This window comes from Microsporum canis, genomic scaffold, assembly GCF_000151145.1.
Source record: "Microsporum canis CBS 113480 supercont1.1 genomic scaffold, whole genome shotgun sequence".
Lineage (NCBI taxonomy): Eukaryota > Fungi > Ascomycota > Eurotiomycetes > Onygenales > Arthrodermataceae > Microsporum > Microsporum canis.
Window position 1 is genome coordinate 2746653 of NW_003299169.1, and position 24195 is coordinate 2770847.

A 24195-nucleotide genomic window follows, 5' to 3' on the forward strand; every position below is an offset into this window, starting at 1 on the left:
TAAATTGCCATTTTATTCTGATGTACAGATATTGCGGGGTCATTTGATAAGGCAGCAACCCACTGTATCCCATGTCTGTGTATAATTAAGGCCCGATTCTATACTACACACAAGACGTAACTAATTCAATATCCTGTGCCGGAATATAAACCCAAGATTCTAGATGCCGGCTCCCAAAATACACTAGGGTTGGAAGCATATATTATTCACAGTGTTTTTAATGTTCCAATGTAATCCAACCTCACCTCTCATTATATGTAACAGGCAGCAGTTCAGCGCCTTGGCCATCATTTTTCAATACTTTGCTGGATAAAACTGTTTTACGTAGTGGCTGCCCCCGCAGACGACAATTTATGTAGTTACAGATTACAGAAACTGCCTAGCGGGAACAGCCGCATTGGCAGTTCAAGGCTTGATCCCTGCGGCCCCACCAAAAGCTACCGTTCCGCTGGATACTTAAGTGCTTACTAAACGTTCGGGTTGTTACTACATAGTAGTATATATATATATCAAACTTTGGAGTACGTAGTAATGACTCTATTGCAGGCGACATGAAAAGCACTTCCTTCAATTCCTCCTATCCCTTCTTTAACGGGTGGTATCCGGGAGTAAACAGCTACCTGTAATTAGTTCAGGATCCTTGTCAATTGTTCTGGCGGAGTATAGATTGCTGTGCCGCTTATCCGACACGCGACCTATCACCAACTCATGGTTAAGACAGATGGTGCGTGGTATATGAATAATACTACTTGGCAAAATGGAGGTATTTCTATCATTACTTGAGTCATGCCACAATCCAAGGATATTACATTACGCCAGCTACTTTAGCCCGAACTCGTAAAGCAAGCTACGGATGCAGGGGAACTTTCGAGGATGATTATCACAAAGCGGCGATGACCGTATTCTAGAGACGGCGAGCGTGTAATTGATAGCATCTACTTTGCGCGCTTTTTCGACCACGTAGCTCATGGGATAATGAAAATTATCCGATGAATAGAAGTAAACCAATCGGCGTCGAACTGATAAGAGTTGGATTAAAGTAAGGGCTAAGTGATAAATATCACACACGGCGGGGATTATCTTTACTCTGGTTATCGAGCGGCAGGGTCCTAGTTGAATCTATATGATGAGTTACGCACCTTTCCGGGGGTGTTGTATCCCTACTGGCATTGCACTTTCTACAATTGGCTTCTAGTTAAGCCCTCGAGGATGTTTCAGTCTGCACAGCCCTTCATGAGGTACGTAACCAAATATGCACAGTTAATCTTGGCCAACATTTACATGTATGCGCGTTTATATACACCTATTTAGTGAGATATACTCCGTACCTGGAAGCTGTCCAACATCTGAGTGAGTGTTAGCGCTGGTCCTCAACGTACATACACACGTTTCACTAAACTAGGGGCAAAAATTTGACCAGGGATGCATGAGGCCCGCTGTCTCAGTAGTTCTGAAAGCACAATAGAACAATGCCACCCCTGCCTGAATTATTCGGCCAGATCTGGATGCTATAGGATTCTTGAGTAAGGAGCCATCATAGAGGTCTATATATAGGATAACAGAGTAACAATTGAGGAACAAAGTTGTCCATGGGACGTTCTCAAAGTCAATCACCTAATTTCCTTTTGCATGAGTTATTGAGAATCAATCATACCTCCATTCCAATCCAGGTACCAATCATGGAATTAGAGCATACGAAGAGGAATGGCACCGGAGATGAAAGATTCTCCAAGGAAGAATTCCTGGTCAATGTACCCAACATCAAAGGTAGACTCACCTGCTGCTTCAATGTGTCCTATGTGGGTTAACTTATATGAAGAGGCAGCTCTAGCCAAAGTTGCGTGCCGTTGGAGATTTTCTGAGCCAGAGACAGAGGCGGACACGCAGTACTTCCGCTCACTCAACCTGCTAATGGAAGTCGTTCCTACCAGCAAGCCATGCGAGGACGACAATAATGGAAACCCGATACCATATGCCACTGACACTGCTCTGGAGAACCTTGTCCAAGCATGCTGCGCAGCTGAAGCGACCAATCAAACCGAGCTAGCAGCAAAGGTGATACTTGTGCCTCGAAAGGGCTATCTGTGCAGAAGCGATATTCTGGAAGTGCGGATGCGACATTCCGCATACGTTTGTTCAATTATTCGATTCCCAACTCCCAACGGTTGCTTTTCACCAGTTCAAGGCCAGGGGGAAGGGAGTCTACTTTCTCTATTGTCCTCAGCTCCTGGAGCATTGCTTGTGAAAGAGCCACTAGCGTCAGATCATGATGCATTCACGTTGCTGGAGAGAGAGTTAAGGGTCCGTTTATCTTTCGACTGGGTACTGCCAAACAAACCGGCCGCACGTAAAATAGCTTTGATAGGAGGGCGCCCCGATTTCTATATCCAGAAAGGATCATTCGGACATCAAGGCACTTTCGAAGCGGCCCTGGCACTGGGTATATCAGTAGTTGTGGTCGACCGCCCAGGACATTGGCTCGAAGGAGAAAAATACTCTTATCTGAGAGATGACTTCGTTGCTATTGATGGCACCGACGATGCAAATCTGCCATCGAGGATTTCCGAAGCGCTTGAAGGCAAAGGTATCCATGGCATTGTTACTTTATCGGATGAATTTGTGATCGCAACCGCAAAAGCAGCGGAAATCATGGGGCTTCCAGCTGAACCCGTATCAGCAATCATGAAAGCCCACAACAAGTACGAGACACGCAAGCTATTTGAGTCTAATACCCAAACGCTGCGACTCAACAGCACAAAACAGCTTGACGACCCTGAGCCTTCTATGGCCGAAGCCCTCAGAAAGATGCAGTATCCCTTGGTGGTTAAACCATGTCGGAGCGGTGGCTCGCGCGGAGTTAAGAAGGTTAATGACTATTCGAGCATGCGTCTGGCCATACAGCAACTCGAAGAAACCGGCTTTGCAAAGTATGGTGTTCTCCTTGAAACATATGTCGATGGCCCCGAGGTAGATGCCAATTTGGTCCTCTGGGAGGGAGAGATCCTGTTCTGCGAGATATCAGACGATTTCCCGTGCCAGGCAGATGCAGAAGACGCAACACTTGCGGAGAATTTTGCTGAAACTGTCATACTCCTGCCAAGTAGGCTGGAGTCCAAAGAAACAGAGTTAATTCGGTCATCTCTGCACCAGAATCTTCTCCAGCTGGGATTCCGCTCCGGTGTTTTCCATCTTGAAGCTCGAGTGCAGAACTCTTCTATGCGCTATAAAGAAATTGATGGCATCCTCGAGCTTGCCGACACCGAGGTGACGATAGGTGAAGTGGATGTATTTCTGATCAAAGTCAACGCTCGGCCACCCGGTCTGCAGTCTGTCTTTGCAACCGCCTATACGTACGGCGTAGACTTTGGGGCACTTCAGCTACTCCGGGCCCTCGAGGACGGCGAGCGTTTCAAAGCTCTATCGAAGCCGTTCTCCTGCCATGCTCAGTACTGTTGTGAGATTGTTATGATTCCCGTTCATCGTGAAAGCATCGCAGTTCCGGACGACTTTTGCGAGATGGTGACCGAACGGCTCCCCGAAATTGCCCCGTACGTGGCCCGGGCAGAACGGATTACATGGGCGAAAGTTGTATCGCCAGTAGGGGGTACGGGGTTCATAGCTTATTTCTTGCTGTATTCGAGATCCGACAGAAGGCAGCTGTTGAAAATGGGCAGCCGTATTCAAGAGGTTTCCCGAGGGGTGTTGGATTTCTTTTGTTAAACACGAGTCATAAATATCAGGCTCTCCCTTGTCAGCACCATCGGAAGAGGACCAAATATCGTAGCCAGTCTTCTCTGCGCAAGGGTCATATTACCTGGAACGATGCCATCAAATATATTTATTTCAAATATACATCTAACCCGTCAAGTTAGGCCGTCATATCGCCTGCTCAACGACAGCGCGTTCTCTCCTTATACGACCCTCCATCAAACCCAAGCGTTGCGCCCAGCGAGGATGATGAGAATGCTACCCAGCGGAACTAAAGGCATGACGATGTGGTCGAGACGAGTTCGGTTCAGACATACCGTCTACCATGCAGGGATTGACCAGACTGCCTGGTCACTGCGTTTGTGTGTCTGGCCGTGATGCCGTTTACGTATTCGATTGCGTACGGCTTGATTGCGGGCATCCTCACGTATGCGCTGCTGAACGGCCTGGTGGTGCTGATCGAGGTGCTGTCGGGGGGCAGGATTGTCTCTGAGAATAGGGAGTTTAGGGATCCGTGGTCGTACAAGGGGCGGCTGAAGGACTTTTGGCGTGAAGACGAGCATGTCCATGGTCTACTATTTTAAGTCTACACCAGAAGAAGAGATCAAGGCACAGGTAAAGCAGTAACTTGTGGTCTGAAGGGAGTCTGAAGCAGTAACTTGTGGTCTGAAGGGAGTCTGAAGCAGTAACTTGTGGCAGCTGGAAGGAGTCTGAAGCAGTAACTTGTAGGTCTGAAGGTCATCCCATCCGTACATACAGTATAAGACATGGTCGAGTAAGATTAAAAAGAAATAGGGAGAGGAAATAAAAGAAACTACCTTGCTCTGGGCTTCCTCAAGCTTTTGACACGGTTGATGAAGCCGCTGGCAGGCTTGGACTCTTCGGCGGTCGGGCTGGGCATCCCGTCGCTGCTCTCCTTCCTCTCCGGCCGGCCTCGGGGGCTGCTGGGCCGGGCAGAGCAGCCGTCGTCTGCGGTGTCGACGAGCTTCTGGCCCTGGATCCTGGCGGACTTGACGTCGTAGGCGTCGTCGTAGTCCTGGTAGCTGTTGAAGAACGGGTTCCTGTCGTTTGTGTTTGCTCTGCGCGAGCTGGTGGCGCGTGGCGGCGGGGGCGGAGGGGGGTGGCGCGGGGGGTTGTCGGCGGCCTCTGAGGGGCGGCGGTGGAGGAGGGGTTCGGGGGAGATGACCCTGCCGCCGCCGCCGCCGATGCTGCGGTTGTTGATTCCGCGGATCTTCTGGGCGAGGGACTTTTTGCGCTGGAGGCCGGCGTGCATGGTCTCGGACTCGGAGGCCTTGCGCTGGATGGCGGCGCGGGAGGCGGGGGTGCCTTCGAGGAAGGTGGAGGAGCCGAGGCCCATGCTGACGTCGCTGTGGACCTGTTCTATCTGGCTGGTTGGGTTGAAGGCGACGGCGGCGTCGGCCTTCATGGCGGAGGAGGGGATGGCGGAGCCCGAGGAGCCGCCGGTCGAGAAGTCGGAGTAGCCCTCCTGGCCGCGGCCGTGGATCTGGTTGAGGTCCAGCTTGCTGTTGTTGGGGCCGGCGCCTCCCAGGGCCATGTTGCGGGAGTCCTTGGGGAAGGCCTGCATGGGGGCGGCGCGGGAGCCTTTGCGGTTCCGGTGCGGGTTGCAGGCGTCGAACGGGCCATCGTGGTGGAACGCTATAAACATGCATCAGAGACGTATATAAAGAGTGTATAAAGAGTGTATAAAGAGTGTATAAAGAGTGTATAAAGAGTGTATAAAGAGTGTATAGACGTACTGCCTGGGCCGTAGATGCCGGTGACGTCGAGCTTGTCGATGACGTCGAGCTTGTAGTTGTTGCCGCGTCTGGGGCGAGACTTGTGCCTGGCGTCACGCTCCCGGTGGCGACGCTCACGGCGGCGGCGCTCCTCCTCGGGGTCGAGCAGGCGCGGGCGCTCCATGAGGGAGGAGTCCGAGTTGCGGCGCGGGCGGCGGTCACGCCTGGAGGAGGTCTGGGGGTCAGCGAAGACGTCGATGAGCTGGCCCGTCTTGGCCGACCTGGAGCGGCCGGACTCGTGGTTGGAGGGCCGGCGGTGCTGCGGCGGAGCCTTGGGTGGAATGTTTTCCGGCCGTCTGTCGTCCAGCGAGAGGTTCTCCTAGGAGACAGTAAGTAGGAAGTAGTAAGTAAGTAGAGGGTAGAGGAAGTAGAGGGTAGAGGGTATAGAGAGAGGGACGCACGAAGAGGGAGGCGTCCGGCATCGAAGGGTCGTCCGGGGCCATGCCGGGCGAGGGAAGGGAAGAGTCGTCGAGGAAGGGGTTGGTCGAGAGCGGTCTCTGCGGCCTACCAGGGCTCAGCAGCGAGGCGGGCGTCGAGGGAGAGGCGGCCCTGTTGCGGAAGGGATTGTTCGATCCCAGCGTGATGCCGGGCGAGGCTTGCCGGTCTGTGAGGAAACGTCTTCAGCAGGTCTGACCAAGCGAGTGATGGGTGCAGGGAGAAGAGCGCAGTCCGTCCGCTTTTAACAGTGAAAAGATGAAACAGCGGGCCATCTCCCGGGGCGTCTGCGTCTTGCTGTCGTACCTGGCACAGAGACTGGAGCAAGCGACATTGCAGGAAGAGGCGAAGGCGGACGACGGGCCCGGGGGCGAGTCGCACGGAGAAGTTGGCAGAGGCGAGTCTGAGTCGTCTGTCGTCTGAGTCTGCTGTTGGTCTGCTGTCTGAGTCTGAGTCTGCTGTCGTCGTCTTCTGCTGTCGAAGGCGAAGGGGCAAGGATGGACGAAGGGACGCAGGTGGAGCGATCGGGTAGAAGAGTAAAGAGTAAAGAGTAAAGAGTAAAGAGTAAAGAGTAGAAGTAAAGAAGAAGAAGATATAGAAGAAGAGAATAGATGAAGCAGAGAGTAAAGAAGCGAAAAGTCGCTAAAGCTTCAACCTTGACTCTTCATCTTCTTTATTCTCTCTACTCTACTCTTCTACTACGCTTCATCTTCTACTACAACTTCTACTACGCTTCATCTACTCTTCATCTTCTTTATTCTACTCTTCATCTACGCTTCTACGCTACAACTTCTACGCTGCAACTTCCACACGATGCCTGCGAGCGCGCGCTTCGCCCTCGAGCTCGAGTTCGTCCTCTCGCTGGCGAACCCGCACTACCTGTCGCACCTCGCCGTCGCGCACCCTCACCTGCTCGGCATCACGCAGGCGTCGACCCGCGGCAGAGAGCAGGACAGGAGCAGGGAGGAGAGCCGGGCCTTCGCCGCGTACCTCGCCTACCTCTACGACTACTGGCGGCGTCCCGAGTACGTCCAGTTCCTCACCCACCCCGGCGCGACGCTGCGGGCGCTGCGGCTGCTGCAGGAGGAGGCCTTCAGGCTCGCCGTCATCCGCCCGCAGGTCATCGACGCGCTGAGCAGTTGATCTATACTTTTCTACTTTTCTACTTTGTTCTCTCTCTACTTTCTCTACTTTGTTCTACTTCTGTTCTTCTATTCTCTGTTCTGTTCTTTGTCTTTCTACTTGTCAACTAGTTTCCCGTAGAAAAACAACTTCAACTTCACAAACACACGACGACACGATAAAAAGATACACGATACAATAAGAGATACAGAGAAGACAGAACGAAGACAGAACGAAGAGAGAGAGATAGAACGAAGACAGACAGACAGACAGACTCATGACCGGTTAGCATTGGTGACTCCAGGCAGACGAAGAGAGAGAGACGACAGAGAGAGACGACGACAGAAGACAGGAAACAGACAGAGACAGAGAGAGAGAGAGAGAAGACAGAGACAGCGAGACAGAGAGAGAGAGACAGAGAGAGAGAGAGAGAGAGAGAGAGAGAGAGATGCACTCGGTCCGCCAGGCATGCCGGCCAAAACACCAGGTCCTGGTGCTCAAGTGCTATCCGCGCTTCCAGAAAGGCGTCCAGGTCGTCCGGCCAAACTCCTCTGAGCTCAGCTACCTGCTCTACTACGCCAGCACCCGGCGGAGCAAGCTGCAGAAGGTCGGCGCCTTTCTCGAGAAGCGCGCCGCCAGGGACGTCTGGAGGCAGAAGCTGGGGTGAGTCCGGCCCCTTACCGTCATTCTGACTGCGATTCTGACCGGCGTAGCAATGTGCAGGTGACGATGCAGCTGCTGGCGGCGCTGATCGAGAAGCTGCCGCGAGACCTGCCTCTCTACGCATGCTCCGTCCTCGCCATCCTCGACACCGTCCTGCAGCACTCGGACGACATCGCCATGGTCGAGGAGACCATCCCGACCTTCCAGGCCCTCTGCTCCCACCAGGACGCCGCCGCCCTCGCCGCGGACGCCCACTACACCAGCCAGTACCGCGACCTCGTACGCAGGTATGCCGCCCTCGCCTCGCCCGCCGCCCACGCCTCCCTCGCGGCCCCCATGGCCCTGCGCTGGCGGAACGTCGGCCTCCAGGCCGTCCGGAGCGTCGTCGCCTCCGAGGCCCTCGGCGCGGACTGGTCCAGGCAGCTCTCCATCGTCATCCCCGTCGTCCTGCAGAGCCTCTACCACCACGACGACGACGACGACCCGGGCCTCCTGCCGCTGCAGCAGCGCGCCCTGAGCTCGCAGAGCCACGAGCGGGAGCACGCCAGACGCCGCCGGATGAGCATAGCCACCGTGCAGACCGTCGACACCGTCGACGGCAACCCCGAGTCCGCCGCCGGCACCGCCGCAGACGCGGACAAGGCCGCCGAGACGGAGGCCCAGGTGCTCGCCCTGCGCTGTCTCGAGAAGATATTCACCCCCGGCAGCAACCGGATGCAGATCCGGCTGGCCACCGCCCTCGTCCTCGACTTCATCGTCGCCCGGAACCCCCCCAGGAAGGCCGGCAGGGGCAGCTCCAACTGGGCCACCGACCTGCTCGAGGTCATCGTCAACTGGACCCCCGTCCAGGACCGCTTCGTCCTCCTCGTCACCCTGGTCGAGGCCCTGGCCGAACGGCCCCTGGTCGACGGCCAGCTCGAGCCCCAGCTCACCCTCGTCTACATGATCGAATGGCTGCTCAGCTCGCCCATCAACCTCATCGGCCTCAGCGTCATGGACGTCCTCATCGCCCTGCTGCGCTACCTCGTCCTCCTCCTCCATCTCGGCGACGGGAGGGCCACGGTCGTGCCCCCGCCCAGCAACACCGCCTTCGCCCTCCCCGCTGGCTCTTCCCCTAGCGTTGATGCCGCCGCTGCTACTACTACTACTACTACTACTACTACTACTACTTCACGGCCCGCCTCCATGCGCCAGGAACTCCTGCTCCTGCTGCAGTCTTCGGTCGCCAACCTGGCCAACCACGTCTACTATACCGACCAGATATCCGACATGATCAGGACCATCCTCTCACACATCAAACCCGTCTCGTCAACGTCAACTACATCAGACGACTCCGAGAAACCAGAGTCCGTGGTGACGGACACGTACTTTTCTACCCCGACGGCCCAGCTCATCGCCCTCAAGGCGGCCAAGGACACCCTTGTCGCCGCCAACGCCAGACAGACCACGGGCGCAGCCGTAGGAAACGCAGCCGGCGCAGCCACAGACTCCAGACACCGTGTGCCCGTGCAGGCGTGGGAAGGGTCCCAATGGCTGCTCCGTGACGCCGACAGAGAGGTCAGACACGCCTACGTCGACGCCCTGCTCTGCTGGCTCAGGCTGGAGACCAACGAGAGCGACCTCAGAGCACCCGCCGAACCATTAAAAGTCGCCAAGAAGAGAGAGCGGGACGTGGCCGAGAAGCTGGCCAGGAGAGCCCTGGGCCAGGACGACAGGCAGGCCGCTTCCGAGGACTCGCGCTTCCTGCAGCATCTTCACTTCACCGTGTACGAGATCGCCACCGACCAATCCGCCGCCGAGGCAGACGTCATGCTCGTCCACCTCCTGATGGTCCACCTGGTAGAGCGTCTGGGCGTCAATGCCGTCAGATACGGACTCCCCGTCATGATCAAAGTGCAATCCCACTCCCTCGATGCGTCCTCCCCATCCTCCCCCCTGAGGGCCGGGAGCCTGGTCCACGGCTACCTCTCCGCCGTGGTCGAGAAGTTCACCCTCGAAGGCACCAAGGTCGGCGGCGAAATCCTCAACGAAGTCGTCAGGAGAAAGAGGAACGGCCTCTGGCTGTCAAAGATCCAGCTTCCTCCCCTCCCCGCTACCCGTACACTCGCCGAACAGGCCCTCAACGCAAGCGAGAGCAACGCCGCCCAGTCAGACAGAACCGCGTACGTCCCCTTCACCTCTCTCGCCGAGCTTGTCTCCCAGATCGAAACCGCGTACGGCCAGTCCTGCCTCTCTCCGCCGTCGAGCCCGGCAGGCTCGCCCAATGCAGGCCAGGGGCACGCCGTATTGTCGTCGTCGTCGTCCCAGGCCCGCCACCCACAAACCACCCAGCTGCCACAGCACATCAAAGAGCAGATGCTTGCTCCATGGTCAAGGGAGGCCTGTCTCGCCTCCATCGAACAGGAACGCACCCGGTCGTCTTCCCTCGCCGGCTCAAAGAACGGCTCTGCCGCGGCCCGCAACCATCTGAACATCGCTGCCGGCAAGAATGCCACCGCCAGCTCCCCGACTGGCACCGACTCGTCACACGGTAAATGGCACCGCCCCGTCTCCGCCTCTGCCGCCGCCGTTTCCCGGGGCGAAAGCCGCAAAGACCGTCGCCAGAGCCTTACGGAGGTGCCTCACCCGCGTTCTCCGACAACCGCTTCATCGAGCAAGGACTCAACCGTCCGTGTCAACGAGCTCCGTCGTGTCCTCTCGGTAGTGAACAACTCGAACGTACGCCATCCGAGCCCCCTACGCGGCCATTCAAGGCTCGGAAGCGACGCAGACGCCTCAAGCGCAGAGAGCATGGTCACCGACACCTTCTCTACCTCCGACGCAGGATTCAGCAGCATCGGTCCCGCCGGCACCGCTGGCGCCGTGCTGGAGAAAGTCCAGCTCGTGCATACCCAGCCAACGGCCTCCAGCCGTTCAGACGGCCATCCCGAAGACGACATCCCCCCCGTACCACCAATCCCCGCCGTCTCATCGTCCTCTTCCACCCGTCAGCCCCGCAGACAAACGACCTCTACCTCAAAAACACGGGAGTCACGGTCCCATTCTCGTCCTCGCTCGAAAAGCAGAACCAGGACGCCCTCTGCCTCTCGCCGAGCCTCGTCTCCCCAGCCATCCACCCGCTCCCGCAAACATAGCAGGAGCGCCGCAGACGCCCATGGCGAAGGCCAGTGGGATCCAAGTCTAACCAGGAACCCCATACTGCTCCGCTTCCGTCAGCCAGAACCGTCGAGCAGAGGTCGACAAGCTGCTAGATGGCATTGCAGCTCCCGGTGAGCGTGAGCACGGATATGAGGCTGGGCTTATTCCCGGTGCGGACACAACCACCATGTCGAGAAGCCTCTTTGCCCCGACCAATTCCCGGGCGAGTTCAACCAGGAGGGGAATAGGCCCGCCCCCTTATTGACCGATTCAACACAGTCAGCATCAAAGCCGTGCATTATAATCCTGCCTTTACACATCCTTACTTCACCATGTTGTTAGTTATCCAACATTTAGATTATTTCTGTTTCGTTCGGCAAAACAAAAATCATTCTTATCATGTTTAGGTGATGGGTCTGGTTTTATGAAAGATATTTAGGTCGTCTCGTTTTTACTCATTGTCTCCTGTTAAAAGTGCAGCATAGTTATCCGAGCCCGGTGCATCTTCAAGATGCCGTTGTCCCCTTTTTACCCATGTATATAGACTTCGTAGCAACATACGGAGTAGATATATGAATATATAGGGAAAAAACCAACCACGCCTGCTCGATATGCTCATTTCTTAAAAGCGCCTCCACACATTGCATCTTCGTACTTCATAGGCCGAAACTCACAGTAAAGCACCTCTTATACGTCGCCTGCTCATCCGAAACAAACACCTTCTCAACCCCATTAGCGGCAGCCGCCTCGGCAAGTAACTGAGCCTGACAACTGCGCTCCAACACCCCGAATAAATACGCTGCCTCGTCCACCGTGCCTCCCACGCTGAGCAGGCCATGGTTCACCAGTATAGCAGCCTTTCCATCCCCAAGTGCCCGTGCAATCAAACCCCCTTCCTCCTCCGCAAGCACAACGCCGCCATACGAGGTATACACGCTATGCGCATGACATATGGCATGCACGTCCGGCCGGGCCTTGTGCACGGCAGATGCTCGAGTTGCCACTGGCGCTTGAGCTCGTGGGATGTAAAGCTGGGTATGCCTGGGAGGAGGAGGAGGAGTAGTATATATATATATATATACTGCTTCCAAGAAGGATTGTGGGAGTTGAGATGGATACCGGGGATTGTAGTGTCTCCGTGAGAAAGGGCTTTCAGCCCTCGTTCTTCGCTGTGAACATGCTGCTCGTCATGTTCCTTTATATCCTTGCTGCCGGCGGCTGTGGGGTAATAGGATGCATAATATTTGGAACAAGTAACTAAAGTAGCTGGCTTTATTCGGGCGAATGTTTGCCGAGTAAATAATATGTATGCAGGTATATAAGCAGCTGTTGCATGAAGATGGTAAACCAAGAGCTGTGGTATAGTTATAGAAGACGGTGTTGAATAGTTTAATGGAACTGCAGAAACATCCAGTATATTATCTCACAGGAACCCGATACAGTGAACCAAATGGGCAGTCAGTCCAAATAAAGATATACCCGTACATACTCTGATTATCGTCCGTGGGAAAGGAGACGATATCCCGTTATGACCCGAACAGCTACCAAACATCGCGTCTCTAAACAACCCCATGGATACATCCTTTCCAACGGCTGCGAGGCCTATTCTGGCATCATCTCTTCTGCCCCCTGATGATGACCCTGCAAGTATAGCCAGCTCACTGGATGAGGATGAATGGCGACTGAAACCCGACATCTACGGCGACGAAGCGTCAAAGAAACCCGCGGCCGCTATTGCATCTACCGGTCAGATACTGGGGATATCTTCCCTAATACCCAATTTAGATCAAGGAAACCAGACATCAGACAATAATGGTAATGTTAGAGAATGGGTTGATGAGGTGTGTGTTTGATGCGTGTCTGTTCCTCTGTTGACTGCGGCTTAACTTGGAAGCCATATTGTCCTTAGACAATTTTAAAGGCATAGCTAATATCTTTCTCTAGTTATCTATCCATTTCTTGATCTCTTTAATCACACGAAGCCCAAGTGTAACTCCAGACAGACCAAGGGCCTTTGTTATTCAGTTTTCTGGCCGCCGCCCATTACCACCGACAACTCTTCACGGCTTCATACAAGCAAAATTGCCAGATCTTTCCCCCAAGGAAACAGAGGCCATCATTAACAGCGTCAGCATATTCCATGCATCTGGATTCGGCCAAATAGTAAACGCCGTCGACCAGGTATCAGACCTCCTATTTAAAATTGAACAAATACGACAAGAATCAAAAAACGAGAACACTCTGTCTCCGAACATAAGCAGCTCTCCTAGTGGCCAAGCTAGAGTGGAATCAGAAAATGCCAGGGGGAAAGAAGATGCCGCTGAACCACCTATCCTACTCCTCATCGAAGGAATGGATCTGGCGGTACATGAGATTATTCGAACGTCAGACATTGACACTGCTGGTGCACAATTATCCAGTTTCCTTCGCACACTTATCCTCCTGTGCCAGACATATAAATCTCTTTTGACGGTTATCCTCATCAATTCTATACCCCTACGGCCCCTGCCCCCGATGTCTCTACAGCTGTCCCCGGAAGAGCTCCAAGCTCAGCTGCGTGCTGGAACAACTCCTGTTGAAACTCCGTGGACGTCACCGTATACGGTCAAGGATATGGAAATCCCAGTGGAATCTGCTTTCGATGCTCTTCCCGATCGCCAATTGATAACTGCATCTCCATACCCACCTAATCAGCGTTTATCTCTTCTAGCAGACGCAATCGGGGAAGGCATCGATATTCATCTGGTTGTCTCGTGCGTAGATAATGAACGGATAATCGAAGTAGTCAAGGACAGAGTAGGAGATAACCTAGGGCGTTGGGATGTTTTCTAGCCAAATTACCTGGAGAATTTATTATTACGCCATAAAATAGACGGATTGGTGCAAATGTTACCATCGTCTCTATTTCGACTTATCTGCCTAACTCCATAACCATGCGCCCTTTACCGTTTCAAGCAAAAAGCAGCCTCTCCTAACTGTACACAGGATAAGGTTGTAATGTATGGAGGTATAAAATACATGCCGAATGGTTTGGAGGAGAAACAAAGCACAAATAGACGCCAATGCCGCTAAAGGTCCGAAACAATCGGGTGAAAAAAGGGGCAAAACGCCGGAATCCCATTGGTATTTTTGTTTGTCCATTAAAGTCGTGAAGAGGTGCCGATAAAAAAGGGCAGCGGCTGAAACCACCATGATATGAGTAATAATAATACAGTGCTGAAATGATGCCAAAGGAATTAACAGAAAGGGTAAAAGAAAATAGCGGTAGTTGGTTATCGGTATGAGGATCCAATGGCCAAATTTTAGTTGTCAAAATTCCGTTAGGGTAAAGGGTATGGGTCGGGGTATTATTTTATTAAATGGTGTTACGGCTAGAGAGAAGCTAGTTCTCACCACCAAATACTCGAAGAACAGCCTTTCTGACCAATTCCTCCGCATCCTGGTGGCATTTGTTTGTTTGCTCCTTCAAAATTGATTGTTCAAATAGGATATCTTGCTGCATAACCTTGGTCCATTGTTTATGGCGCTCACAGCGTTTCTTGAAGCACAGGCTCTGTGTAAGCGCCTCGATTGTCTCAGCATCAACTGCACTTTTGAGCTGGGCACTAGCTTCACTGCTACTATCCTTGTCAGGAGCACCCAACAATAAAGCCCCCTTTTCGGATTTTCGCCATTCGTCAAATTCTTCATCCGATAAAGAGAGGCGATTATCGAAGCCACAGAGGTCTTTGAGCTGCAAGTTGCCTACGGAACCATGGCTCTTAAGGCGCTCAAATGCATGCTTAACTCGTTGTTTTGCGATGATAATAAATTTTTCTCGGGCTTGAAGCATCTCTTTGCGGTTATCGAGTCTCAACTTTTCTTTTCGAAGTTGATTGAGCCGTTGACGTTCGTCAGACGTGAATGCAACCCTATCAGCTTCTGACTCGAAATCTACATCACCGGGCTGTAGCCCGTCTTGGCTAGGCCCGGGTGCTGCCATGGCATCAGAGAGACGCGCCTGTACTTCCTCCTGCTGGGCTGATAAGGGGCTTGCACCCAGCTTTCGAAATTGGTCGGCAGATTCTACCTTCGAAACAACAGTTTTAAGTTCTCCCAGATTGAGTACTCCGCCTCTACTAACTTCATTTTCACGCTTGTTAGAACCATATTCCTCGGCATTGGAGCTTGGTTGTCTTGAACCTCGAGACATTGCCTGCTTCATGTAATCCAAGCCGTGTTGGTCACAGCAGTATTTGCTTGGTGGTCGTGCATCAACTCTGGCTGGCTGACGACACTCACGAAGGCGACACATTGGCTTCCAGGTTGTACGTAGGGGGCTTTTTGTTTCACAGGTTGGGCCTATTAACCAGTTAGCTCCGCGCCCCAGAACGTGTTAGAGTTGGATATTCAAAAGGTAACTTACAGATATACTTATCGATCAAGTCGGCGTCTTTTGGATCAATATTCATACATCTGCCATGGAACCAATCTTCACAACCTCCGTCACACGCAATCATCCAAGTATGGTTATCAGGTTTTCGACAAACGCAAAACAATGCTGACTCGTCGTAGTTTTCATCATCATCAGAGTTCAATTTACCTCGTCGTAAACGTGCTTTCTTAGGGCCTTTAGTCTCTGGCGCGGGTGAACCAGTAGCCGACAGTGAATCCTGTTTTTTGTTTCTCTGTGCAGACGATTTACTCAGCGGAGAGGCCCTTGTGGACGCCACATCATCCACATCCGCAAGATCGTTTAGTTTCCGCTTCTTCGCCGCCGGAGCTCGTTTGGCTGTTCCCTTCTTGACAGTGGCAACAGTAGGGCCTTTTTTCTTTGTGGTAGGCTGGGAATTTATTGATGGAGCAGGAGACGAACGGTCAACTGAAGAAGCTCGTGATACAGATTTACGTTTCATATCTGCAACCTTCTTAGGTGTAAGAGTAAGTGCCTGTGATGGGCCCTCCTCGATAGGGAAAGCGTGGTTCGATTCTGTTGTGGGCGTAGCCACTTTAGGGGTGACCCCCCCTTCAACCCCTGGTTTTTTAGGCGTGAGTGGAGGCTCATAGAGATCATGCCATTGGACTTCTGATTCAAAGTACTCCGGGATAGGCACGTTCGTTTGGCTGTCTAAGCATCTAACTTTGGAGTGAATTTTACTGACAGTCCTCCAGTTGAAGTAACCGGCATTTGACCATCCAATGAGGCCGACTATTCTATCATTGTTTACAATGATGTTGGACATGACCATATCATTATGAGCCACACCAAGATCCTCGCAAGTATCAGTAGGTGACAGGCTATGGACTTCTTCGGGTGATAGTTTCCTTTGACTATCCTTCTCTGAGCTCGTCACAAAATATCGTGGGTACTTCAGGGTATCAGGAGTTATCTGGCGTAGTTTTAAAATGATGTCACGAGCTTGCTGTTTATAAACCTCCTTCTGTTGCGTTGAGAGTTGGGTCCAGATAGAATCCAGAGGCTCTCCAGGGATACGAGATTGAATAAGAACGTCATGGCCTCTGATCTTCGAACTGAAATATGTTTGTGGTAATTGGATTTCGGGTATCGCATTTCTGACCAATTTCACTGCGGCGTCCTCGTTTGCGTCTATCAAATGGCGTCCAGTCCCCCCGCCTGGATCAAGGTGGTCACTCTTCACAATGACATTGCCCACCATGAATATATCTCTTTTTCCGATGCGGGGAACATTTATGCGTGTCTCGGAATTGCAACGGTCTAAGACGCCTTCCCAATACTTTATAGACTCTGGACTTGTGGACATGATATGACGCGAATCGGGGCAAAAATCATCGACGCTTGACAAGCGATGGCTTGGAAGAGAAGTTTGTGAATCAGGAGCTGCACTCGTAGTGGCTGAGCTTGACTTATTACAATCCATCGCGTTAAAAGTCGCGCTTTCGCGCTGCGGCGGGGTGTTGGCGAGCCGTGAAGTATCCCAACTTTCTGAAGGTCTTGATACGGCGGTCGAGAGCGAAGAGAGAGAGAATAGAGGCTGTGTCTCACTAATGGAAGGGAGTTTGTCTGACACGGCAGCGCTGAGAGAATGTGAGCGAGGATAGAAGATCCGGACGGAGCTAGCTTGGTTGGCACGTTTAGACAGCACAGGACATTGCGGTGCCCGTCGACTTTTGGAGGGCTACTCCTGCAGGCCCAAAGAGGCTCTAGCTCAAGCGTGGGAGCTTGCCCAGGAGAGCGGTGGCTCCGCGAGCCTATGGTAAAGGAATGGAGCAGGAGTTCCCAGGATGGAGTGCGAGGGCGATGTGAGCTATCGGAGCATTGTGAGGGCCCTGTGGTAGGCGAGGGGAAGAGGCTGCCTCTGAAAGGCACGGTCTCAATTGAAGCGATTGGGGCTTTCTTAGGTTCGCGTTCTAGTAATCTGGTGCTGGTGCGTATGTTGATGTTTGAAGCTGGAGGCTCATTCATGCTCTTGTTTTATTTTTATTTTTATTTTTTCAGTCTTTTTGGGTTTTTGACTAAGCCATGAATGTGGAGCTTATGATGGTGGCCTTTGTATATGCACCCAGAAGCTATATATACATTTAAAGAGAGAAGAGATAACGACTTCTATCCAGATACTGCGTAATATTTTTGATATCAAGAAGAAGTTGGCCAGCGTCGTCGTCCCGTTCTGGACATGCGGTGAGTGGCGGCAGAATAGAGCAAAATCTTTCACTTCAACAACATCAGAAGACAGACGGACGGACAAACGGATGACTACCCAAGCAAGAGACAGGAGAAAAGGGGCCTCTAGAGTGTCAGTCTATAGGAGTGTTGGTCTTGTTCTGATGTTTCTCAATGTCGACAGTGATCAAGCCATCTCCAGCGATACAAGAGGGTCAAGGCTGAAGGAACAGTCGAGTAAGCCCAAGCTGTAAGAATCAATCCAGTATAAGGCCGACCGCGTGAATAACATTGGATTTTTCTTAGGAAAAGCCAATGGCAAGAGAGACACGCAGCCCCTGGACGCCCTGTCCGAGATATATGATGTGTGTGCCTACTATATATGTATACGAAGCCAGGGTTGCACGGAATACAGTATCATCCCGATTTCTATATTTATTCCGTATGCGACTCCGTGTGTTAGCTCCGTTATCGGGTCTGCTCCATGTGTCGATGCTCGCCTAGCGCTGGACAGCCGCAAAGCTTGTCGTTTTCTCTAGGTTCCATAATCCCATGGGTTCTCGGGTGTACAACGCAAATCACGGAAAGCAACTTACTATGTACGCGAACAACGGGCCAGGGCCCAGCCTCAGGTTTAGGATGTGCAAATATCATGGAGAAATTGGTAGTGCGGAGTCCATGGTAAATAAAAAGAACTACGTAGTATGTCCCTGTCCTGCATATATATACACTTTTTCGCTTCTATACTGTGCAGCACGGGGGTAACTAACGCTATGATATAAATACAAACATTGACACCCTGGCCCCTGACAACTCCTTGAGATCGCAAATCCGGCCGATAGTGAGCATCCAGAATCTTGCGCCAGATCATCACGCCTAACTGCGAGCAAAGCAGCAAGAATCCCATGACTACCAACACACCGTTACTTCCGGGATGGAGTTTCCCATTTTGATTTTGTACTTTTGGCCAGGGGTCGCTCGGAGCATGCAGCTAATCGATTATGATACCTCAGGCTTGCCTCATCTCTCATCCTGGAAAGCGAAGCCTCTCATCCATCGCGTGCATCATACATTCATTCATACATACTATGGCTTTCCTCCATACACAACGCCCGATGACGTCTGGTTTTTCCGAATCGGGAAGCGCAAGGGCGCATTCTTAGCCCAACCTTATTCTAGGGTTGCTTATATAATACAAACGCAACATATTATTCCGACGGATGGACCAATAAGAAAACAAAGAGCAAAGTCATATTTGAAGAGAAACACATTAGTCAGCATATGCAGCTCGGAGTTGGAAATGCGACTTTTTGCTGGCAAGAAAAAACATGGGAGAATAAGCAAGAAAGCTGCATCTCCAGTCTGAGCTGACAAGCTGTGCGACACTCGCTTTGTCTCCTCCCATCCTCCTCCCTGCTGTGGCTGCATGACTTAACAGCACTTACTATGTACTATGTAGTACGTCAAATACTCCGTACACATCGATATCCTCGGTTCCAGCCTGCCTCGGACTTAATTTAAACATCGGACCAACCAACTCTCCAACGCCGTGCAATCTCGCTCTGGGGCACCCCTGGCTGTGACTGTTCCAGTCCAGCTGCCCGCTCTCGCCGCCCTTATCCTTGCTTTGCTGCTTGTTTGATGGATAGGTTTTTTTTTTCGATGCGCAAGAGCTATTTCAATCCGGTGATCGCGCACGCCTTCCTCTCGTTAGGAGAAACAAGTACGAAAGCTTGTATCCACCTATCAACGGGGGTGAAGTACGGGTATAGCGCTGTGGGTCGCGCTTTTTCAGACTTTTACCTTCAATCTGAGCAAGTCTGGTGTTGAAAGATCAAAAGTCATTTTCATCTGTAAAAACTACCACCCAACTGTTAGTCATATCTCTCGACCATCCTGACGTCTGTACGTTCCTTCCTTCTTTCCAATCATTACCCAACGATATCGACGAAACCGGTGGACGAGTGTGCCTGTTTGTCAATTTGGTAGCAACTCAGTGGGGGAAACCTTTGTCATTGGTAAGTCATTCCGCTGATGAACTTTCTTCTCGATTTCTGGAGAGGGGGGTGAAAGTCGAATGAACATCTATTGGAATGAGACTGGTCAAAAGAAATTTAGACATGGAGATAACTCGTGGCTGCGGAAGTTTATAACCGCCTAATGTACGGCCTGTGCTAACCTGCATTTCGAGTAGTGCGCATCCCATAGCTCCAGGAATCGACCCTGGCGCTTGGATATGTTCTTGCTCGACACCGTGAGTAGTAGTGAAGACGACGATATAAACGCCCATTTAATACCTGATCGCCCCCAATGAGCTTGTGGGCTCATCCTGAGACATTCAAAAATAATGGTCTCTGAAGAAGATACTACTATGCAATCACCACCGCCTCCATCTGCTGGGGAGAACAAAGAACGACGGTCGGCTTCGGCAGAAGATTCGGTCGACAATGCTCATGACTCTAATACTCGTACTTCAGATGCAACACACGATCCCGAAACAGCAGATGGGACGCCAGCTACAGACTCACACCAGTCTTCACTAGCCATTACGGTTCAGAAAAGAAGAAGGGTCACACGGGCTTGTGATGAGTGCCGTCGTAAAAAGATAAAATGTGATGGCAAGCAGCCGTGTACCCACTGTACTGTCTATAGTTATGGTATGCTCCCTACATTATAGCACACTTTTGGCTCTACTCTTAACGGGATAGCACTAATGACACATTGATATCAGAATGCACATATGACAAACCGTCAAATCGACGAAGAAACCCTGCCCCTCAATATATCGAAGCCCTTGAATGTCGACTCCAGAAAGCTGAGGGGCTTCTTAGAGCACTTGTGCCAGAGATTGACCTCGACGATCCGCGATACGACGGATGTTGCACCGAAGAAATCCTTAATCATCTCAAGAATAAATCAGAACCCCCTCCCAAGCCTGAGCCGAAGGTACCGGTATCTTCAGAACCTTGTGATGAATCTCTTCTAGAGTCGATGGTGGACAATACCGGCTCGCTTGACCTTGACGATGAAGGGCATTGGGACTACCACGGCCATTCCTCTGGGCTTATCTTTGTTAGAAGAGTGCGAAAACAAATAGGAAACATTGTTCCTGAAGGGCAGCCACCACATAAGTTCCCGCGTATCCCGTTCAGGCTAGAAAGAATGAAATCAACGTCCGAATCTCCCATCGATACCCATTTGTCTCCCGTACACGACTTGCCGTCGAAGCAGGAAGCGCATAAATTTTGCACACATGCTCTCGAAGATGCCTGTTGCATAATGCGATTCTTGCACAAACCGACGTTCTGGGCAATGTTTGACCGGGTATATGATACTCCACTAGAACAGTACTCAAATGAGGAGAACAGTTTCCTACCTCTCTTATACCTCGCACTTGCCGTCGGTTGTCTGTTCCGTGGACCCGGCGATTGCACGTTGGAGAAGTCCGGATATGAAAGTGCTGTGGACCAAGGGTAATATCCTCCCCTCATATTTTATTTTTTTCCCTTGTGAATAAATGATAGCTAATATCTAGTCTAGCTTTCAATATTTCAGAGCTGGAAGGCAGTTGCTTGATATCACCGAATGCCGTGATTTGACCTCTCTACAAGCTGTCTGCTTCATGATCCTTTTCTTACAAGCTTCTGCCAACATTAGAACATGCTATTCTTATATTGGAATTGCTCTTCGTGCTGCCGTCCGTCTAGGTCTTCACCGCTCAGTCCCCGTAAAATTCAATCCCATTGAACTTGAAACCCGCAAACGGATTTTCTGGGTCGTCCGAAAGATGGATGTCCATGTAAGCACCATCCTGGGCCTTCCATCAATGTTAAGCGAGGACGACATCGATCAAACCTACCCTGTTGCAGTTGACGACGAATATATCACAAAAGATGGCATTTTGCCTATGCCATCTAACTATATATGCCTGATGCAAGGTGCAAATGCACACATGAAGCTGGGCCGCATCATGTTGAAAGTTATGAAGTATATTTACCCTATCAAGGTCGCGACGCATGGCGATAATCATAGGTATATGGTAAGCCATTCGAAAATTCGGGAACTTGAACGAGATCTTCAGAAGTGGATGGAGGCGCTGCCTGACGTCTACAGACCAGGTGGGGAGGCGCCAATAGAGGTTGAACGGTAAGCCGCATCTACTCTAGCCTGAGCCTATATATATGCTGATAATTCTTAGAATGAGACAACTGCTCCGCATTTGCTACGCACATGTTCAGATGGTTATGTACCGCCCATTCTTGCACTACGTTACAGGTGGTTCCAAAGGCCAAGAAATCGACAAACGCTCTTATGCCTGTGCCGCCGCTTGTGTGAGTGTAGCACGAAATGTTGTCCACATCACGGCAGGAATGAAAAAGAAACAACTTCTCAACGGCTCATACTGGTTCACGATGTATACGACATATTTTGCTATATTAACATTACTGTTCTTTATCCTTGAAAACCCTGAATCTGCCGCTGCAAAGGATGGAATTTTGAAGGATGCTTTAGAGGGAAAGAACGTATTGGCTGGCCTTGCAAAGAAAAGCATGGCCGCGGATAGATGTGCCCAGAGTTTGAATGTAAGTTGCTATTAATTATACCCAAAACGACTCGGCGTTATACGGAATGGCCTAACATTAATTCTAGTCTATGTTTAAATACCTTCCCGAGAGGCTCCGCAACAGACAGGCCCTTTCATCGTCACAGATTAACCGGAAGCGCACCCAAACACCCACTCCTATCTGTTCAAACAGTTCTACAGTGAATGGAAATAATACTCCACCGCAACCTAAGGAACTCGAAGAGTTCAATGCAAGCTTACCACAACGAGCAAGCACCTTCCCCCTGCACCTTTCACCAAATGGGGAGTCTGCTATTAAAAATTCTCGGTCGGAAGATATTATAATGGAGAATACGGATAAGCATCAGAATGGCCCTTTGAAATGGACGTCAGCCATGCAGGGCTTATTTGGTCTATCACCTTCTGCATCTCAAAACACATCTTTGGTTGATGATGAACAAACTCACATGTCATCTCCTTCTTCACCCCTAATAAGCGGCCAAGGAAGCCAGCCTACACACAAGCAAGAATTATCATTCTCACCGCCGTTCAATAACGCTGCCCCTCTCCCTGATCTAATGCCTATGATGTTCCCGTCTGATGATCCATTGGCATATCCTAACCAACCAATGTCAACCTTAGAAGACGACCACTTCAAAAAGGACAGCAGCAGTAATGGCCATGACCAGTTCATGTTCACGCCCACCACATCCATGCAGTCTGTAATGGAAAATAATGGCATGAATAAAGCCACCTCATCCTCTTCGACTTCCTTCGCGAATACTCCCGGGCTGTCTATAGTTAACTCAACCTCCTCGCATGATCCCGCCTCAATCAGCAGCCTACCACCCCATGTAAAAGCTATATCCACTGCCTTCCCAGGTAACACGCAGAGCCCAACATCAGAACCCCAACATGATACAAATAGCTACTCCTTCATGGGGAATCCCGATCTTGTCACCATACCCGGTCATTCTTTTATCTGGCAAAGCCTTGCCGCGCAAGGAACTCCCAGTAATTCATATCAATACCCTACGGCTGAGCCATCTTTCCAGGCGACACCTGATGATTTCGTATTGGGCCTCGGCGCTGGCCTAGATATGGGTCTAGGCACGGATATGAAGTTCGATCATATACTGGATCCCTTCTGCGGCGCAGACACCAACGACAATGGGGGATCAAGTGGAAATGGAGATATAGGCTCATCGTCAAATGATTGGATTCAATGGGGAAATTAGAATGCAAATAGTGGCCGTAGCAACGACAACATTAGTCACGAGGACTAATGATTTCACGGTATGACCCCCTTTTTTTTCAATGTATGATTTCTTATATTTTACCCCATTTTTTTAACTTATGCACATACCCCGAGAGATATACTATGGCTATGTCTATGGTTTACCCCCGCCATTTCCCTAGACACTTGACACCCTTTGAAGCACAGATGCGCATACACCCACCCATGTTGCTTAAGCAAGCTTCTTATGTGTGTACACTCTCACTGTTACGTGCATTTTGAGGTGCTACGAAGGTTGATGGGGCAAGGCATTATAAAGATTTACGCAGCGTATAGATATTCAAGTGTAAACAGATCTAATAAATTTATACGATTTCATATAGAGTACTCTCTAAGTTTCTTCGCCGCTCTGGCTTTCTAGAGGACGCTCCGCACACCCTATTAATTTGGCAAGTATCTCTTTTACTTTGGCCACATCCCGTTTGGCATTATCCACCCTTATAAGAAAATGGATTAGTCGGCTTGTTATTTCCATGTATTGGATGTGCTCTTGAAGAATAGGGTGCCTTTGTAACTGGCTGTCTGTGATAGGTAATTGTACTTCACTCGAATATCAAATAGTAATGGAGTGAGTCAAAGCAACAGTGGAGTTATGACGGGGATAATAAAAATGTTGAATACGTATTAACAGATTCATCTTGGTATTCATCTGCTTTAAATGGGTGCCCATGTATCAGTCCATAGACCATGGACCACGTGGATTGAATACAGATTTAGTTTGAAAATAGCAAAGAAGGAGGTGCATAAGCATACAAGACAGCCTAGACTCCATAGATCTGATTGAATACTTGCAAAAGCAAGCCTCTGAGCCCTTCTTTTCAAGCGGTTGATGGTGTTGCATGCCCCTTGA

At 51.0% G+C, this 24195-nt stretch overlaps 8 protein-coding genes across 8 annotated transcripts; 6 read left to right on the forward strand and 2 right to left on the reverse strand.

The window, feature by feature from the left end:
* Window positions 1–1679: 1679 nt before the first annotated feature.
* On the forward strand, window positions 1680–3720 carry MCYG_01004 (conserved hypothetical protein; the record flags this gene model as incomplete). The annotated part of the gene is made up of 2 exons (XM_002850854.1): window positions 1680–1767; window positions 1832–3720. 2 exons carry the CDS (start codon window positions 1680–1682, stop codon window positions 3718–3720), a joined length of 1977 nt encoding a protein of 658 aa, XP_002850900.1.
* A 308-nt stretch (window positions 3721–4028) lies between these two features.
* Window positions 4029–5628, reverse strand: MCYG_01005 (mucin-1; the record flags this gene model as incomplete). Its single annotated transcript, XM_002850855.1, has 4 exons — window positions 4029–4280; window positions 4337–4439; window positions 4527–5364; window positions 5466–5628. 4 exons carry the CDS (start codon window positions 5626–5628, stop codon window positions 4029–4031), a joined length of 1356 nt encoding a protein of 451 aa, XP_002850901.1.
* A 317-nt stretch (window positions 5629–5945) lies between these two features.
* On the forward strand, window positions 5946–6362 carry MCYG_01006 (uncharacterized protein; the record flags this gene model as incomplete). The annotated part of the gene is made up of 2 exons (XM_002850856.1): window positions 5946–6110; window positions 6159–6362. 2 exons carry the CDS (start codon window positions 5946–5948, stop codon window positions 6360–6362), a joined length of 369 nt encoding a protein of 122 aa, XP_002850902.1.
* Window positions 6363–6752: 390 nt separating this feature from the next.
* Window positions 6753–11127, forward strand: MCYG_01007 (conserved hypothetical protein; the record flags this gene model as incomplete). Its single annotated transcript, XM_002850857.1, has 4 exons — window positions 6753–7058; window positions 7528–7724; window positions 7775–10891; window positions 10941–11127. The coding sequence occupies 4 exons, from the start codon at window positions 6753–6755 to the stop codon at window positions 11125–11127; spliced, it is 3807 nt and encodes a 1268-aa protein (XP_002850903.1).
* A 1306-nt stretch (window positions 11128–12433) lies between these two features.
* On the forward strand, window positions 12434–13934 carry MCYG_01008 (conserved hypothetical protein; the record flags this gene model as incomplete). The annotated part of the gene is made up of 3 exons (XM_002850858.1): window positions 12434–12703; window positions 12807–13658; window positions 13848–13934. 3 exons carry the CDS (start codon window positions 12434–12436, stop codon window positions 13932–13934), a joined length of 1209 nt encoding a protein of 402 aa, XP_002850904.1.
* Window positions 13935–14244: 310 nt separating this feature from the next.
* On the reverse strand, window positions 14245–17286 carry MCYG_01009 (Set1 complex component spp1; the record flags this gene model as incomplete). The annotated part of the gene is made up of 4 exons (XM_002850859.1): window positions 14245–14931; window positions 14986–15203; window positions 15268–16898; window positions 16967–17286. The coding sequence occupies 4 exons, from the start codon at window positions 17284–17286 to the stop codon at window positions 14245–14247; spliced, it is 2856 nt and encodes a 951-aa protein (XP_002850905.1).
* A 750-nt stretch (window positions 17287–18036) lies between these two features.
* On the forward strand, window positions 18037–18850 carry MCYG_01010 (uncharacterized protein; the record flags this gene model as incomplete). Its single annotated transcript, XM_002850860.1, has 2 exons — window positions 18037–18186; window positions 18380–18850. The coding sequence occupies 2 exons, from the start codon at window positions 18037–18039 to the stop codon at window positions 18848–18850; spliced, it is 621 nt and encodes a 206-aa protein (XP_002850906.1).
* A 981-nt stretch (window positions 18851–19831) lies between these two features.
* On the forward strand, window positions 19832–23286 carry MCYG_01011 (transcriptional regulator; the record flags this gene model as incomplete). The annotated part of the gene is made up of 5 exons (XM_002850861.1): window positions 19832–20141; window positions 20216–20957; window positions 21025–21630; window positions 21683–22067; window positions 22135–23286. The coding sequence occupies 5 exons, from the start codon at window positions 19832–19834 to the stop codon at window positions 23284–23286; spliced, it is 3195 nt and encodes a 1064-aa protein (XP_002850907.1).
* Between the last annotated feature and the right edge of the window lie 909 nt (window positions 23287–24195).